The sequence below is a fragment of the Apteryx mantelli genome, chromosome 17, assembly GCF_036417845.1.
Source record: "Apteryx mantelli isolate bAptMan1 chromosome 17, bAptMan1.hap1, whole genome shotgun sequence".
Classification (NCBI taxonomy): domain Eukaryota; kingdom Metazoa; phylum Chordata; class Aves; order Apterygiformes; family Apterygidae; genus Apteryx; species Apteryx mantelli.
This window is the reverse complement of record NC_089994.1, coordinates 8,603,704-8,620,523: the sequence shown is the minus strand read 5'-3', so window position 1 is coordinate 8,620,523 and position 16,820 is coordinate 8,603,704. Positions and strand designations below refer to the sequence as shown.

The window sequence follows — 16,820 nt, the reverse complement described above, 5'->3', positions numbered from 1 at the left end:
CTTGGATACATGCAGGACCTCTCTTTGGGGTGTATTGCTCTGTCATGACTAGGAAGTGGCCCCATATCCTCATATTTCAGGGATGTGCAATCAGTACAGACTGTTCAGTTAGTGTTCAGTGCAGCACAGTTACTGATTGACAGCTGTAGAGATGACTGCAAATATGTTATACCCTGAATACTTTGTCAGATCCATACAGCTAGAGATTTACAGTGAAAGTGGGAAATAACACTCTAACGTAAGGGACTTCTAAGGCATTCATTTTAGCATTTCCGACAACAATTTATGGTATAATCAACAGTCTATCATAGGACGTCTGCCAATTTTTGCAAAAGTCTAGTGTGCACAAAGGTAAGGAAGCAAAGTGAGAGAATACGTTAAACATATCACATGCATGTTTTCTAACTTCCAGATTTAGCACCATATACTGTTCCCAACGACTGCAGTTGTAGGAATGGATGCAATATAATATTCCATGTTGAGCTATTATCAACATCTGTGCCTGAGTTCACATCCTGCAGACCTTCAGACTGCAAATGATCTTCAAGGCAATCTGAAATTCAGTTCCTAATTCTTCCTCTTCCTGCTATATACAGTTAAAGGTAAAAATTGTTTGTGAGCTTTATAGGATAGCATGATCTTATGAAGTATCACAGGGATTAATTTCACCAGAGACTTTTTTTGCAATACACAATCTCACAGGACATTGCTTTTCTTTAGAAAGCGTCTAATTTTCTGCATATTTCCCTCTGTTAATGGGAGGTTCATATGGTCCTAGTAGCAAAGTGGTACTTGTATTAACAAGAACATGGAAGATACTAAGGCTCACAGTGGAGCTCAACATACAAATTAAAAACTAAGCACTAGACTTTCATAATACAATAAGTATTTTTATCTCTGATATTATTTTGACTGGCACACTTACTTCAACTCATATGAGGCTATTCAAAGTACGAATTCAATTGTTCATCTTAACTCTTGCTTTTTTTTAACTGGAAATATTAAACATAATAAAAATGGCAGATTAACTCATCATAAAACTTCTGGCTTCCACAAATGTTTCTTTCCCAACATCAAAATCTTCCTCAGGGACACCTGGCTAGGAAAAATCACTCCCTCTTTGGTGTGCACACTGGGGTTTTTCATTATTCCTGCCTTCAGGATTGAGGGACACTTAAGACCTACCAGTAAAAAATAGTCTACAAAACATGAAGAGTCTGTAAAGTCAAAAAAGGTCAATTTTTTTGAAGTGCTTCATATAACAATATGGTTAAAAATTACTGGTGATTTGGAGACAACTGCCAATATAGAAAGGAAATCTCAACTTTTGCAAAGCAGCATTCTCTTTTCCTAGCCAGTCTTTCTGAAAACATCCTTAATTCCATTACAACAATACCCAGAGTCTTTGGAAATAGAAAGAGAATGGCATCATGTAGCACTGCTTGAGTGACTCATTTCTCTCATCTCAGTTATTCATTAGATGTTATTAGGAAAGTTTTCCCAGTAAGACCCTCACCAGGAAGTGAGCAGATGCTCTGTGGAACATTAATGGGACAACGAAGTGGAACAGCTATTTGGAACACAGGTCAACCTTTGCCTGTGCTCAGTGGAGCAAGGCTGTATTCTGGTAACAGTCTGTTCAAAGGATGAAACAGCAAAAAGGATAGCATCAAATATACACAGCAAGATTATCTGCAATACCTGGTATCACATGACACAGTGCCTAGATACATTGACATTTCTGCTCACACATTTAAATCATAGCAATCCAGGCCTCCCCTCCTATTTTGGGGTCATAAGGAATGAAAGTTGTCAAAAGCCACCTAAAAGTATCCCAGAGTCTTTTGAAAAGGAATAATAACGACCATGGCATATCACTGATACTTCAGAGTACTGTGTATGGCCAGTCCAGAGAGTTAGAGGCCTGCATGCACTCTGGGAGGTGATAGCAACAAAGAGGACAGTCATTCAGAAACTAGGGGAACAGTACACGTACATTTTCTTTCAGAGACATCAACTAATAGGTAAGATATATCTCAAATGCTAACTCTAACTGAGACATAAACCCTTAAAAACTGGATCAGTGAACTGCTGTCAGCTAGACACAAAAACCATAGCTCTGGGCTAGCTGGCCTGTATTAAGGAAGGCATAGCACAGCCTTTCATATTTGGTCACATGGGACTATAAGGTTGCAAGATAAATAACCAAATACCTGATGTCATAAGATTAACTGTCCCAGTCACAATTATAACTAAAGAATATCTGCAAGAAACTAGTTAGCACTAATTATGAATCTGCAGATCTAATAAAGGGAACCTTGCGACAGTGTAAGCTATAAAAGCACGGAAGCACTACAGTAATTAATCAACATAACTGCAAAAAAACATTACAGGAGGAAGAGTATTAACCTACCAAAAGTAGGAATTTTAAAATTAAAGTACATAAGCAAAAAGTAAAAGTAACAATATGTATAATAAGTAGAAGTGGGTGAAACAGAACATAGGAAAATATGTGTAACAGGCAGTATTTGAGGAGGAATGCCCGAGGCTGATAGCTACATATTATTGCCTCCTTGTGTCTTACCGCCATACCATATAAATAAGGCAGACACTAGCAATTAACATTGCATTTCTCTCTTTTGTCAGATGCACATTATGTTGTTTTAACTTGGTATGATTTTACAAAAAATATATTAATTCTTAGCATTAAAGCAATGGTCTTGCTGCTCTGACAACAGCTTATTTGCTGGGGAACCTAATCTGGAAAAAGCAATACCATGAACTCTCAGCTCATATCAACATTCAACTCCATTTTGAAGACCTCATAACAATGGGAGAAAGGGCAGGGCAGCACAATATGCTGTATTTCAGACATTAGCTAGAGCATCTGTGAACAGTCTTTGCATGTGATGTATACTGTAGTAAATATGGCTATTTGCATCTGCCAAGACCTTTATGATTTCTTCATCTTCATCTTCTTTGACTGATATGTAAAGGGCAAGTGATATCTAAGCCATTTAGCAACCTAATACATACAAAACCCTCTTAACTATGAAGTAAATCAAGCTAGAGACTAAGAATTTTCCAACTGAAGGAACAGACAGCACTCCACCTGTGGAGGTTACAGGATTGTTTCAAAGCAATCACTTTTTTCTCACAGACAGGAAAAGAAATAGGTAAACTAGTGGCAAATGCTAGAGAAAACTGTGTTGAATCTTACTCGCCCAGTAAAGGAAAAACAGTTAGTATTAAATACTTATCTGGTCAAGCCTGGTGTGCTGCTGTAGAATAGTTAAGTTTACACCCCATTTCAAAATGATGGAGCATTTCAATTCCTTTCAGTAATGATTAAGTTCTGATGTGCTCCAGTTGCCATCACATGAAAAGAGAATAACTCTTTCCCATTATATGTCAAAGTCCTATAGTTCACTGTCCAAACCCATCTAAGATTCCCAACAGACAACATCGTCTCTCCATTTCTCAGCTAATGCTGAAAACCAAGCAAGGTATGGTTATTGGAATCCTGTTTAAAATTGCTATCTCAGTTCCCTATCCCCCTAGCACAAGACAGAGTTCATGAAATGTAGAGGTTCCCCCCAAAGGAGACCATCTTGTTTACTCGGGCTAGACATAACTGTTGGTTGAAATATTTAATCCAACAATTCTAAACTTTGTACAACAGCTGAAATAGGTGTAATTAACTCAAAAACATTTGAAGTAAAATTTAACTTCAATAACATGAGACTAGCTCACTGATACTGCTATTGCATAATGTGAGCATTTGGTTCTTTTGGCAGGGACTAGCCAGTAAGCAACAGGAATCAGCTCTTTTGTAGAAGATGGCTACCTTCTTCTCTGACCTGGTGAGTATCTGGTCACTTCTTCTTGTGGCCCTAACTTATAAAAGACAAAGTTAGCATAATAACAAAGATCCAGAATCCTTAAAGATTGTAAGCTATTCTGGGACAGAGGCCATTTTCTCTTCTGCATTCAAACATCACCAAGATCAGTGGGGCCTGGGTCCATGGAAAGGTCCTTTCAGTGCAACAAGATTAAGTAAAAACTAACAGAAGTCCTAACAGTTCCACCACAGACAAAGCTATTGTCCTTTTGTGTTCTGATATACTGAAAATAATACCAATTAGTAGGCACTCTGATTACTTTCTATGATTACTTCCAAAGTAATGAATAGATAACTGTACTGCAAAGGCTAAGAAATACACAACATAAACTTTATAAGAAATAAGCTTCCTCGTTTCATGCAAGGACAGATAATATCATCCGTCAAGAGTTCTCATAGTCTTAAAACAGGGAAGAAGTGAAAATCTATTTCTCACTCCATTTCTCAACTGCCAGCAAGAAGCTATTTTGCTTTCCTTTGTTGATCTGTTGATTTTGAAAACTGTTGATTTGTGAGTTTATTGCAAAAATAGGAAAAGTGAACAGGTGAGTTATTAATTTATGTTTCAATGTTTTTGCCAATTAGCAAATCCACTGAATTTCAGAAAGGATTTTTAAGGGAAATCAGAGTCTCAAGATCCATTAGCTTCTTGCTTCTTATCATGGATAACTTGGAAAATCCAGCTGTGGGCTAATTAACTAACAAGCCCGTGAAAGATGGGCCAAAGCAGCAGAAAAAAGGGGGGTCTTCTAAGTACCTCCCAGTCCAGCATTATTTGCACTTGCATTACCTTGTTCCTCTCTGACTGCACTTTCTACCAGCTCCTCTTCACCCAGGCACTGATCTCAAAAAGCTAACAGGAAGCCGTGAGATGATGCAGTTCATATTTGACACAAAAGAGATGCAGAGCACAGTGTTATACAGAGTCGGTGTTACTGTCCTGGTATGTCACACACTGAATAAAAAGGGAGAGTGAAGTAAACCCTAGAGGACCCTGCAAAGATCCTGACAGGGCTAAAATAATGATTGTTCTAGGTTTGATCTGCTAGATACAATCTAAGCTATTTCAGGAAGATTCCATTTAGCCTTGCAGGCACTTGGAAGCAGGACAGATTGCCAGTGGTATCACATACCTCAAAAAGGTCTAAGTAGTTATGTGTTACATATTTTCCTTATTTACAGATAAAATTATTTCATTCATCAAAGCAGCTAGCCCATCTCCGTCCCTAATCCTTGGCCAAGGCAATTATAGGCAGATACTATCGCCCTAGCCTGGAAGATGCCAAGCCTTTTAATATGCTAGCACCTACTTTTATTGTTAAATAAGAAGAAAAAATAAAATACTGAGGAAGGAGGAGCGAAATCACAAACCAAATTCAGGAAGAGTTTTGTATGAACACAATTACAGGGGCTGTTCCAAATTACTATCCTCTCTTTATTAAATTGTAGCCTGTAACTTTCTGAAAAAGATGAACAGTAAAGAGATCTGTTCATTATTATGCTTAAAGACAGGACACAGGCAGAAATTAGAGCAGAGAATACGAGAAAAAATTGTTGATTTTTAATGCATTGCTTTTGTGGCATAACATTATGGTTTGATATACATACGTTACTGCAGACTGCAGACAAGAAAACTGCTGTCCTCTCCTCTTCCCTATCCTGGGCTGACATGTTTATCCAGCCAGCCTGTCAGATACTGCAGTCATATAGTGAGAGCTGTACTATCCAGAACATTTTGTTAATCTCTTTCTCCTACTATCATTCTTATATTAGCATTTAGTCTTGCTATGGCACTGTGGCCAGTGATTGCATTCAGCAGCAGGTCAGAGGACTTTTGGAAAAACGTTTACATCCAAGAGGATTTAAAGTGAACAATGCAGATTTCCAGAGGGGTTGGGCAAGTGTGGCTAAAAAGACTCACAGCCCTGTGTGAATCTAGATTTATGAGAAGCGGATGGACCACTGTGTTTTCTCTTTGCAGGTTCAATTCCGAGGACTATTTCAAATGATCTTAGTGCTGGGAATTGGTGGTAGTTTCCCATATGGATTCCATATTTCTGTGATCAACTATCCTTCTGTGGTAAGTAGCTGTCTCCCTGGGGCTGAAAGCACAAAATGGAGAGCCTGAGCTAAAGATAAATCTCACACTTACTGAGCTGAAATATCTATGCCTTTTCTTCCACGTAGCAGTAACATCAAATGGGTAGTTTCTCTCCTCTGAAGAACAGGATGTTACCTTCTGTTTTAAATAAATTGTTACCACACAGCATATAAGCTTCCAATAGAAGGCAGCTGCTAAACGGAGCTTTCAACCTTTCCGAACTGATTTGTCAAAAAAAAAAAAAAAAAAAAAAAAGAGAGGTTGTAAAAGCATGGAAAATAAGGTCTAGGAGCCTGCACCTTAATTTAATGCCAAAATCACCTATCCCCTTGCCGCCTTTAGAAAGTGATATGGAGTCCAGCTTCTAAAGCAAGACAGGACTGTGTGTCTACATCGTGTCATACAGGTATTCAGTACTACTATATCCCATGACTGGACATAAGAATCATATGTGGTCTTTTTCCTAAAATGGCCTCCTCTGAACACATGTCATTTTATTGAAGTTTCAGTTTCTGTTACAGAGGTTCTTACTCTCACACTCATGGAGGATTCTGAATTCAAATCCTTAAAAGGGATCATAATTGGAAGAAAATTACCCCAAACTGCAAATGTATTTTCTTTGAGATATCATGATTTTTAAGCCAATCTTAAGATTCAGGGATCTTGATTTCCAGTTAATTACAGGCAAAACACAGCCACAGACATCAAAGTCACAGTTCACCTTCAGTACCAACACTATCTCCCAGATATGAAGAAAAGATTCTTCTCATTGCTAGAGCCCATTGTGAGAGATATAGTCTCTCACTAGACTCTTCCTGAATTGGATTTGTGATTTTACTTCTCCTTCTTCAGTGTTTTTTTTTCTTATTATTTAATTATGAAAGATTAGCCATTCTGCTAATGTGTGACCCAAGCCTTTCTACAATTCCTGAATTTTAGCAGATACAACTTTCTAAAAGAGGGGGAAACATCCTAAAAGCACATTTTCTGTCTTTAGAACTTACTGACTGACACAAATTTGAAGATTTTGCAATGTGATCTCAGCTAACCTGTTTGACCAAGGGAAGCTAGTCTCTAAAGAAGTCTGATGTTGAATCTCAGATTACAACTGAAGTACAATAACCAAATAATATAAAGGAAGCTGATACCATTATCCAGTCAAATCTCATTTTATTTTTCAGCACATCAGGAAGTTTATTAATGAAACATGGATAGAGCGAAACGGCTCTCCCCTCCATCCTGAGACAATCATGCTGCTGTGGTCCTTCATTGTGTCTGTTTACGGGATAGGAGGACTCCTGGGGAGCCTCTGCTGTGGCTACCTGACTACAAAATACAGGAAGTAAGCGTTTCTTGTAATAACTCAATAATCAGAGTATATAAAGAACAAGGAAATAGCAAGGTGAATGGATAAATCTTTTCTTCATGGTTGAAGCATTCTGACTGAAGACTAAACTGATTTTGTTTGCCATCACATCCACTTCTTTCAAGCAGCAAGCAGTCTTTTATCTTGTTTATCTGAGCCCTCCCCTAGTGAACTGTATTTCCATAAAGGATGGATTCACCAACATTGGATCAGTGCCTCTGGGAGTAACAGGATAGTGTAACTACCTCTCATTCTGTTCAAGATCCCACATGACTCCCATAAAGATCTTCCAAGCTCTACAAACCCCAAAAAAGGAGCTGTATGTCTTGTGTTGTAACATGTTATATGCAGTTCCTCTAACCACTGGGAATAGAATGTGTAGAAGAATTCCTTAAGTGTCAAAAAAGAGTCAGATTTCCACTTAAATACACTCATTCTGGGGTGATGACCTTATATTAAATATTCATACCTAATCTAATAAAAATGTGAACAGAATAGAAAAATTAATTTGCCTCTAACTGCTCTGTAAAGATACAATCTGCACAAACCAAATTCTCAAAGAGACAACTGTCTTCTTGGCCATTCGTTTTACCGAACGTCAGTCCCAAACTTTCTTTCCCTCTGGATGGAGAAAGGATTCCCCACCAGTCTGGTCCGTTCTCAGTGCCTTGTGTGTAACACCACTAATTTCATTTGCAGAGAAATTGGCAAACAGATCTACTTGGTGTGACCCACTTAAAGATCTGCTCCACCACCCACTGATCCAGAGGCCCCTCATACGGGTCTCAACAAACCATCTTAGCCTGCCTGCAATTGTGTTCTTTGCTATCAGGTAAGTGCCCCCAAGAAATTTCTTGTGGGACACTGCCTCATCCCACACTCAGAGGGTCTCCTGAGACTGGCTGGAAACAAGATCATACTCTTCTCCTGTGGGTTATTTAACACACAATAACCTAGTTGCTGAATCACAGTTTTCCAAATAGAGGATCTCTGTGAGTTCTTAATGCGTACAAGAAGGCTCTTGACTAGCAAGCATGAGGGCAAAACAACTAGGTGCAAAAGATTATTTGATCTGAGCCTGAGACATCAGGGTCATGAACACAACCAGCCCACAATTCACACAGAGTGCCTTTCGAAACATGCCTGTGGAAAATGCTTTCTGTCATCTCCCAACACCTCAGATCACATCCATTTTGCAAGAGTACCGTTAATATGAGCCGTTCTGAAATGGGAGCCATGGAGTCACATTATTTCTGGGGAACAACCTCACATTTTATGAGGAGTTCTAGCCATTAAAATATTTTGGTGATAGCATGGGCCAGTGATCTCTTTCCCCACTTGGACTGTGTAGAAATGTGGATAAAGTGTTTCAAATGTTTAAATTCTAAGTTAAGACATATTAATGAATTCAAACCTGAAGGATCCTGAAATTTTAAAGAACTACTTTGACTATCCAAAGTCAAAATTTTTTCAGCCATTCCTCAAAACAGTGGGAATGGCTGTACCATGCTTCCTGTCACAGCAAGATTAGTCAAAAGAGTACAAGACATTCTCATTTCATACTGATTTCTTATATGTTTTTTTCAGAAAGAAGTGCCAAATGTGCACCAACCTGATCATGCTGGTAGCGGCACTTTTCATGGCCTTCAGCAAAACAGCCAAATCCTTCGAGATGATTCTGGTTGGACGCTTTCTCTATGGCATTGGTACAGGTATGCACTCATCCTGCTGTGGATAGCAAGCATCCTTGCTGTCCCAGCATTGTCTCTACAGTTACCATCATTCTTGAAGAATGATTTTTAAAGTACCCAGTGAATATACTGAACACTTAACAAATGTGAAAGACATCATCCCTGTTGCAAGAGATTATAATCCAAATACCAGGCAGAGTGAACGGAAACAGTGTGAGAGAGGATAGAATGAGAAAGTTAATCTTTTCTCAGTATTTTAAGTCATTTATCCTCTTCTCTGTTTAAGGGTTTTCTCTCAATATACATCCTCAGTATGTAGGAGAGATTTCACCTAAGAAGCTGCGTGGATTTACCAACTCCACAGTTGCTGTTTTTCTGACACTAGGAAAACTCACAGGACAGGTTATTGGACTACGGTAAGTTCTGCAGTCTTTCTAACAGCTTATACTACAAAGTAGCAGAAATCTTTTTACAAGCCTATCCTCTCACCAAATCAGTAAGAAATCTTTTCATCTTCCCCAAAACAGGGCTTAGCTTATGCCAGAAGAAAAAGATTGACCTAATTTGAGGAAAAGAAATGGTTTTAAATGTAGTAGAAAGAAAAATGAATTACTCCTCATAATTGTATTTCTTTTTATTTTCACACCCTTTCTACTATGGGACTTCCCTTAGAAATTTACATTTACATGAAAACTCTTAGCAAGATGTTCCAGTACTGTAGCCAAACAGCAGTCAAATCACTCTCATCAGCTCTCTAAACTTCCTAATGGACCCTAATGATCATTAGAAAATTTTTCAAGATGCCAAAGAACTTCATAAAAATTGTCACCAATAAAAATAGCCAAATTTGCAAAATTTACCAAATAATCAATTCAGGCATTTGCTCCACCGCAGCCAAGAATGGAATTGAGCAAATCCTCATCACTCATAAAAACTTCTTGAACATTCATTTCATTATTTTAGCATAATTCTATTTTGCATACGCTTTGCAGGGAGATTTTAGGAAGCGAAGCTTTGTGGCCATGGCTGTTAGCATCTAGTGGACTTTCAGCACTGGTTCAACTGGTTACTCTCCCATTTTTCCCTGATTCTCCATCCTACCTCCTGATACAGAAAAGTAATGAGGAAGCCTTCAGGAAAGGTAGGGTCCACTTTCTTCACTTATTTCACTTCATTTGATAAGTTACAGTGAAAGCCTCTGTAGGAGACAAGAAAGCAGAGCAGATCTGCACAGCACACTGCAGTGCCATGTAGTAATACCAGAGGTAGTTCTAAATAAAACAGTTGAAGTACCTAAAGCAATATATCTATATTAACCTGGGACCTCACTCAGGTTAATTTAATCAGTTAAGAAGAGAAAGATATATATCAGCATGGCTAATATTTCCCACTACTTTATTTCCTTAAAATAAATGGTTTAAGCAGTTCATTTATTATTAAATAAAATGCACTTAAATGTTTATTTTGTTTAAAAGTAAGTCAAATCAACATTAGAAAGACATGATATACTGACAGCTGTAGAGACAAAACTCTTCTGATTGCCCATTGACCCAGGACCAACCAAGACAGAAGCAGACAACAACACATAATTCTGCCAATGCGTATGCAGACTAAAGGATTTAATTTAACCACTCATGATGGAGCTATACTGCTAGAATAATCCACTCCCCTCTTTCTCCTGAACAGCTATTAGAAAGCTCTGGGGGGAAGGAGACCATCAAGCAGAAATTGATGACATCATGAAGGAGAAGGCTGCAATGGCAAGCGCTAAAAGCTTGCGTGTCCTCGAAATAATAAAAGAACGATCTTTGCGCTGGCAACTTTACATTTTGATGACTGTCATGACCACCTTGCAGCTCTGTGGAATCAATGCAGTTGAGTGCCTTCTTTATCTCCAGAACAAGAGACAATATTAAACAGCATCATAAAACCCTCTAAGTTACTGTTTGTTACACCAAATTAGAATCAGAGACTTACAGAATTATTTACATTGGAAGGGACCTTTGGTCATCCGGTTGATCTCCCCTGGTCAAAGCACTGCTACCTTCAAAGTTAGATCAAGTTGCTCAGGATTTTGTCCAGTTGAGTTTTGAATATCTCTGGGTATGGAGACTCCATGACCTCTCCGGGCCCCTTTTCCAGTGCTTTACCATTCTCACTGTGAAGAATTTTTTCCTTATACACAGTCAGAATCTCCTTTGCTGCAACTTGTGTCCATTGTGTCTCATCCTCTCACTGTGCACCTCGTAGAAGAGTCGGGCTCTATCTTCTCTATAACCACCTGCAATTGGATCCCACCTTTGCCTTCTCTTCTCCAGGATAAATAAACCCAGCTACCTCAGCCTCTCTTCCAGTATTCTGTGCTCCTGCCCCTTATTTTGGTGGTTCTCAGTCAAACTCGATCCAGTTTTTCAGTGTCTCTCCTGTACTGCAGGGCCCAAACCCAGACACAGTTCTCCTGATTGTGATTTCACAAGTGTCACATAGAGGAGAATAATCATTTCCCTCAAGCTCCTGGCTATGCTCTTACTAACATAGCCCAACATGCAATTATCTTTCATAGCTGAAAGGGCACACTGCACTTTCATAATAATATGTCAACTTCACCAAGAGAGATGGGCAGTAATATGCATCAGGATTGCAACATGTTTTTTTCACAGGTGCATTTTCTCTCTGCATTTTCCAGATATACTTCTATTCTTTTGAAGTATTCCACACAGCCAAGTTTGAAGAATACCTTATCCCATACGTGTCCCTAGGAGTTGGGTTGTGTGAATGCTTATCTTCTATACTGTGTGTAAGTCTCTTCCGACTAGAGTTTGGAGGAAAAAATTAACGTAGTTAACAAGTGTACTTCTTCTTTTTTTAACTGTGATCAGGGAAGACTGCATAATCGAAGATATCTCTTCTTGCCTCTGCAAAACCATATGCAGGATGAAAGGCAACTGTTTTCTCAAATTATTTTGCATGACTGGATGTCTTTAGACTCATTTTTATTCCACAAAATTATTTTCTCACTCTGTTATAAACAATTCCTAGAGCAACTGCTCTGCGAGAAGACATGAGCAGATCAAGAGAATCAGGGGCACAGCTCCAAAGGAACATGAGTCTTGATTAGGTGCATCAACTGATGTTCCTGATTAGCTGTGCGGGTGTGTATGTGCATGTGCACAATTTGATGTATATACGCATGCAAGAAAGGGAACTGTCTAAGAATAGAAAAGGAATGATTAGTAAATACAGCTTTGAGGAAGCTAATAAAATCCATTAGGAGTTTAGAGACTCTCAAATGACACTGATTTTTGACTGTATTATTCAGATTAAACTTCTGATAGGAACACAGGGAGAGAGAAGGAATTATTTCATTTGAGAACTAGGATTTATGACATGCGAGGCATCTGTATTTTCTGCTTTTCAGAGCACCCTTATAGAGCGTTTTGGGAGGAAGGTGCTGCTATGGGGAGGATATACACTGATGTGTTTTGTACTAGTGCTCCTTACCACGACCCTCTCACTGCAGGTAATGAGACAGCAGCCTTCTGGCTACCTACCCAGCATCAGCCAGCCTTTCTGGTCTTGCCTTACAGGCAGGACTTTTTCCTTCAGGATAAGCACCAAAACTTTAGTCAACAGCAGAAAACACAGAGCACTGCTACTCTGTCATGTATCTAACTGTTTGATATCACTTTGTTTTTTTGCTTTAGCACCAGTTCTTTTGGATGCACTACTTCAGTGTCATCTTGATCTTCCTATTCGTTATCTTCTATGGAATTGGACCGTGTGAGTACATCAGTGGTAATGTTGGGAGGAAGTTTTATATCATATTGATTGGTTACACAACCAACAGAGGAAGAATGGACTAGTCCCATGGTAAAAAGGTTCTAGAAAGGAAGGAGAAAAAGGCCTCAGCCCTGTGAACTCAATAATATCAGCAGACATGTACAAGTGAGAGAAAGGAAAAGGACACAGACACCCACAATTTTATGGCTGATCACAGGATCTGAATAATTCAGAATAGAGTATCATCTTCTTCAGAGGTTTTGAAAAAGAAATCTCACAAGAATTTTTAAAATACTCAGCTTAAAAAAAAAAAAAAGGATTCCAGGCATTGCTAGGTACATCATATTAATCTTACCCTTCATTAACTTAGTGAGTAAAACTTTATACCTACCAACATGCTTCAGGTGGAACTGACCACAGAGCCAGTAGGGGAGCTGGTTTTATAAACTACTGCATCAATAACGGCTACCAATGCGATAGGGAACTGCACAGATGCACTGGCACCAAGAAAAAGATTCCAGTATGTGCATTTGAAACCTGAAGTCCTAAATTAACAGCTGTAGTCCCTTTCTGCAATCACGGTCTTTTAGCCCCATGGCAGAGGCCGCCTGCCAGCAGGCCGTCCATTCTGCTTTTCCATCATTTTTTACCATTGTCATTCTGAGGATCTTTGGCAGGAGCAAGGTGCACCGAAGAACTAAGGAAACATGTATATCTTGCTTGTGTTTTGCTTTTCTTCTTCAGCTGGAGCCACTATATCCATCATGGTTGAAATCTTCAGCCAGTCATTCAGACCATCTGCCTTTCTGATTGTTGGCTGCATCAATTGGATGGGGCTGTTTGTACTTGGGATGATTTTTCCACTGATTGTTGTAAGTGACTCTAACCGGATCCCTCCCTCCAGTCTAATCCATTTCTGAAGGAACAAAACAACAGGACAGGGAACAAAGCAACAGCAATGCCATGCGAAGCTTAGGGCCCTGTCCAACTACCCAGCCCTGCTCAGGGGTCCCCCAGGTCTCTGCCACAAGCAGAGTCAGGCTGTATGTGGCCAGTGGAAACTCCTGGTTTGATACCTTTCCTGATTTGTTTCGTGAGCACACCTTTGTATTTTAATTACTAAGATACAGACTTGCACCCAAGGGCAGGAAAACAAAATGAGATTATTTTCCTTACGGTGTCTCTCATTTCTGTTTGTAGGATAACCTTGGACCCTTATGCTTCCTTATCTTTTTGGGAATCCTTGCTTTATCAGCAATTTTCATCTACTTGTACCTCCCTGAGACCAAGGGAAAGTCGATCATGGAAATAAAAGCAGAGTTCAACAAGTTAAATTTTGGAAAAAAAGAAACCTCAGTCACAGAAAATAATTTTCCTAAGGAACAGCTGTTCTGCACCAAACTCTGAATGTTCAGAGGAGAAATTTGCATCTCTTAGAAAAGACAGGAAACACTGTTGCAATAGAACTAAAAAGGAAAAATTAAAAACAGACTGCAAGCTATACTGTGTCTTATTCCTATTGTTTTTAAAAATATACAGATATGAAATTCCTCTTGCTAGACTTTTATTTCTTCCTGATATCTAAACATTTTCCCAGGAAATTCCATCACTCAGTTTTAAAATCTACTGGATATAAAGAGATTTTTTTCTAAAAAATAAATCTCTTATGCTAATGTACTTTATGAATTTTTAAAACATTTTGTGCACAGTCCATAAGGCCCAATCCCCTTCAAGAACTTTTGTACAGGCTGTCCTCAGTCCTCACAGCTCTTGATCCACAACTGCAGGTCTCAGCTGGTGTCCCTTGTTTCCAGGACTCTTGTTCAATGCCACATACACCTAAATGAGACCACACTAGTTCTAAGCACCTCAGTGTCAGGAAACTGTTAACAAATAGTTCACAGAAGAATATCAGAAATATGAAGGGCTAAGTGGAATAATATAAGGAGGCAGACTAAGGGAAGGAAGAATTTAACCAACTAAATGATCATCAGTCAGGAGGCAGGGGAAAAATAGAAGTCTAAAATATTTGACTAGCAGGCTGATAGAGTAAAAGCCAGGTAAATGGTTTAGGGTGACCAAAGGAGATGCAGATAGAAAAGCTAGCAAAGGAAACCAGGAAAAAAGGTTCCAGACACAATACCAGAAAAAAAAAACATTGAAAGTGAAATCTGTTGGACTGTACAACAGTCTGGAGATGTAATGGAAATTTCAGTGGTGAACATTCTAGTAACTCTCAGCAGGGAGAAGGATCTACTGAACAGCATCATTATTATACTCAAAAGAACTAAAATGGCTCCTATAAAATTAAGCACTCCCAAGAGCCTCTGTGGTGTCTAAGGATCTGATTTCCTAACTGGTACATCAGCTTTTGGGAATTGCATCAGATGTTTTGAGAGAAGAGAAAGTTTGTTTTGGAATTTTTTTTTTAATATAAGCAAGTTGCGAATAACTAGGGATTACTGCACACAGTAGAAAAAAACGTTGTGAAGTTGACTGGAAATATGGTCTTGATTTTTCCGAGTGGCAACTAATAACTATGGTATGACTGGTGACTAAATGCTTTGGATCATGTCACCTGCTTTCAGTAACTCACTGAAGGAGAAACTCATCAATATTACAAACAGCAGTTCCTATCATTATTGTTATGGATGGAGCTTTCACTTGAGTTTATTTGTTCTTAATGTTTTGACATAGGAAATGTGTCTTAAAATCTTTGTTTATACAAACAGACTTTATTCCGGGAAGTATTTCCATTATTTTTGCTTCTGATACCGGAGAGCCAACCCATTAACAGGGGCTGTAAATGAACACTGGCACATAGCAATCCTGACTCTTTTTGTTTGCTGGCTTTTTATAGAAAGAGTGCTACAGTGAAGGAACAGACTTAAAATCAACATACACTACCTATAAATTAACTTATACATGTTCATACTGAGGTTTTCAACACTGAAAAAGTATTTGCTTAAACTACGTTGTTGTAGTACAAGCATTTAGTCCAAGCTGTTCTCACTCCAAGAAAGTTCTCACTCCTTTTTAGATGCTAAGTAGGGGAGTGGGTAGAAGAGCCCTTTACTCACAGAAGCTACAGGCATAAAGGTACCCATCCTCTTACTGATATGGAGAGATTAGCAAACCAATTCTTTTATCCCCATCAGCACCTTCAGCCTGCTTTCCCACACACATCTCACGGCAAACGCTCCATACTAAATGTCACATCACCCCTCTGAACCACCCACTAGTCTTACAGGACTAGTAGAGTCATGTAAGGGTCTACTCATCAGCAAGCCACAACGAAGAGAACTGATCCCAGTTCTGCCACCTACTCCACTCTGGATAAAGCCATCTCGCTTCAGAAATCCTGTTGATTTCCCATCTCTCAGGAAATCCTTGTTGATTGTTACGGGACTACAAGTAGCACAAAGCAGGAGCAAGCTGAAAACAAGCCTCTTCTAAGCATATAAAGTTCAGTGCCCAGCGCAGTGGGAAATCAAGAACCTGATTTTAAGGCATCTTTCTATCGACTTCATCACAGTTGAGCATTCACTTGCATCCACTGCATGTGCTACTGATGCTTTTTATTATGGTCTATTCCACAAAAGAGCCCCAGACCTCAGAGCTGAAGAGTCCATCCACATTTTTTACAAAAAGCCACATAATAGCGCTCCCATTCTCAAACGCTCAGTCTCTGAAATACTTGTTCTTTCATTGGTTTCCATGATCAGACTGTATCCAAAAATGAAGTATCATTGTTGGATGTTTTGATTTCCAGAAAGTAAAAAGCCTACATTTCCTCCTATGAAAGCCTTAGAGTGACTATCTGCATTAGCAGCCAGTAGCCTGCAGATGGCACATGCAGCCTCTTTTCTCAGGTGGCATTCTCACTCTTCCAGGTGCACCTGGGGAAGACAACACCGGCTATTTAAGGCTGCTGAGGTGCTTTCTTTCACATTGGGTGAGTAGCCTAACAGGTGAGTTAGA

The 16,820-nt window shown here is 39.1% G+C and overlaps 1 protein-coding gene across 1 annotated transcript; it reads left to right on the top strand.

The window, feature by feature from the left end:
• Positions 1 to 3,839: 3,839 nt before the first annotated feature.
• On the top strand, positions 3,840 to 14,331 carry LOC106486289 (solute carrier family 2, facilitated glucose transporter member 11-like). Its single transcript, XM_013944841.2, has 12 exons — positions 3,840 to 3,863; positions 5,883 to 5,981; positions 7,184 to 7,344; positions 8,956 to 9,080; positions 9,346 to 9,475; positions 10,052 to 10,200; positions 10,746 to 10,933; positions 11,746 to 11,856; positions 12,478 to 12,579; positions 12,764 to 12,839; positions 13,584 to 13,711; positions 14,040 to 14,331. Exons 1-12 carry the CDS (start codon positions 3,840 to 3,842, stop codon positions 14,244 to 14,246), a joined length of 1,500 nt encoding a protein of 499 aa, XP_013800295.1. The 3' UTR covers positions 14,247 to 14,331.
• Positions 14,332 to 16,820: the final 2,489 nt, after the last annotated feature.

Coding starts and splice junctions, on each gene's coding strand:
- LOC106486289 (XM_013944841.2), top strand. CDS start 3,840: ATGGCTACCTTCTTCTCTGACCTG. Junction 3,864..5,882: donor CTACCTTCTTCTCTGACCTG/GTGAGTATCTGG, acceptor TTCTCTTTGCAG/GTTCAATTCCGAGGACTATT. Junction 11,857..12,477: donor GCTTATCTTCTATACTGTGT/GTAAGTCTCTTC, acceptor TCTGCTTTTCAG/AGCACCCTTATAGAGCGTTT.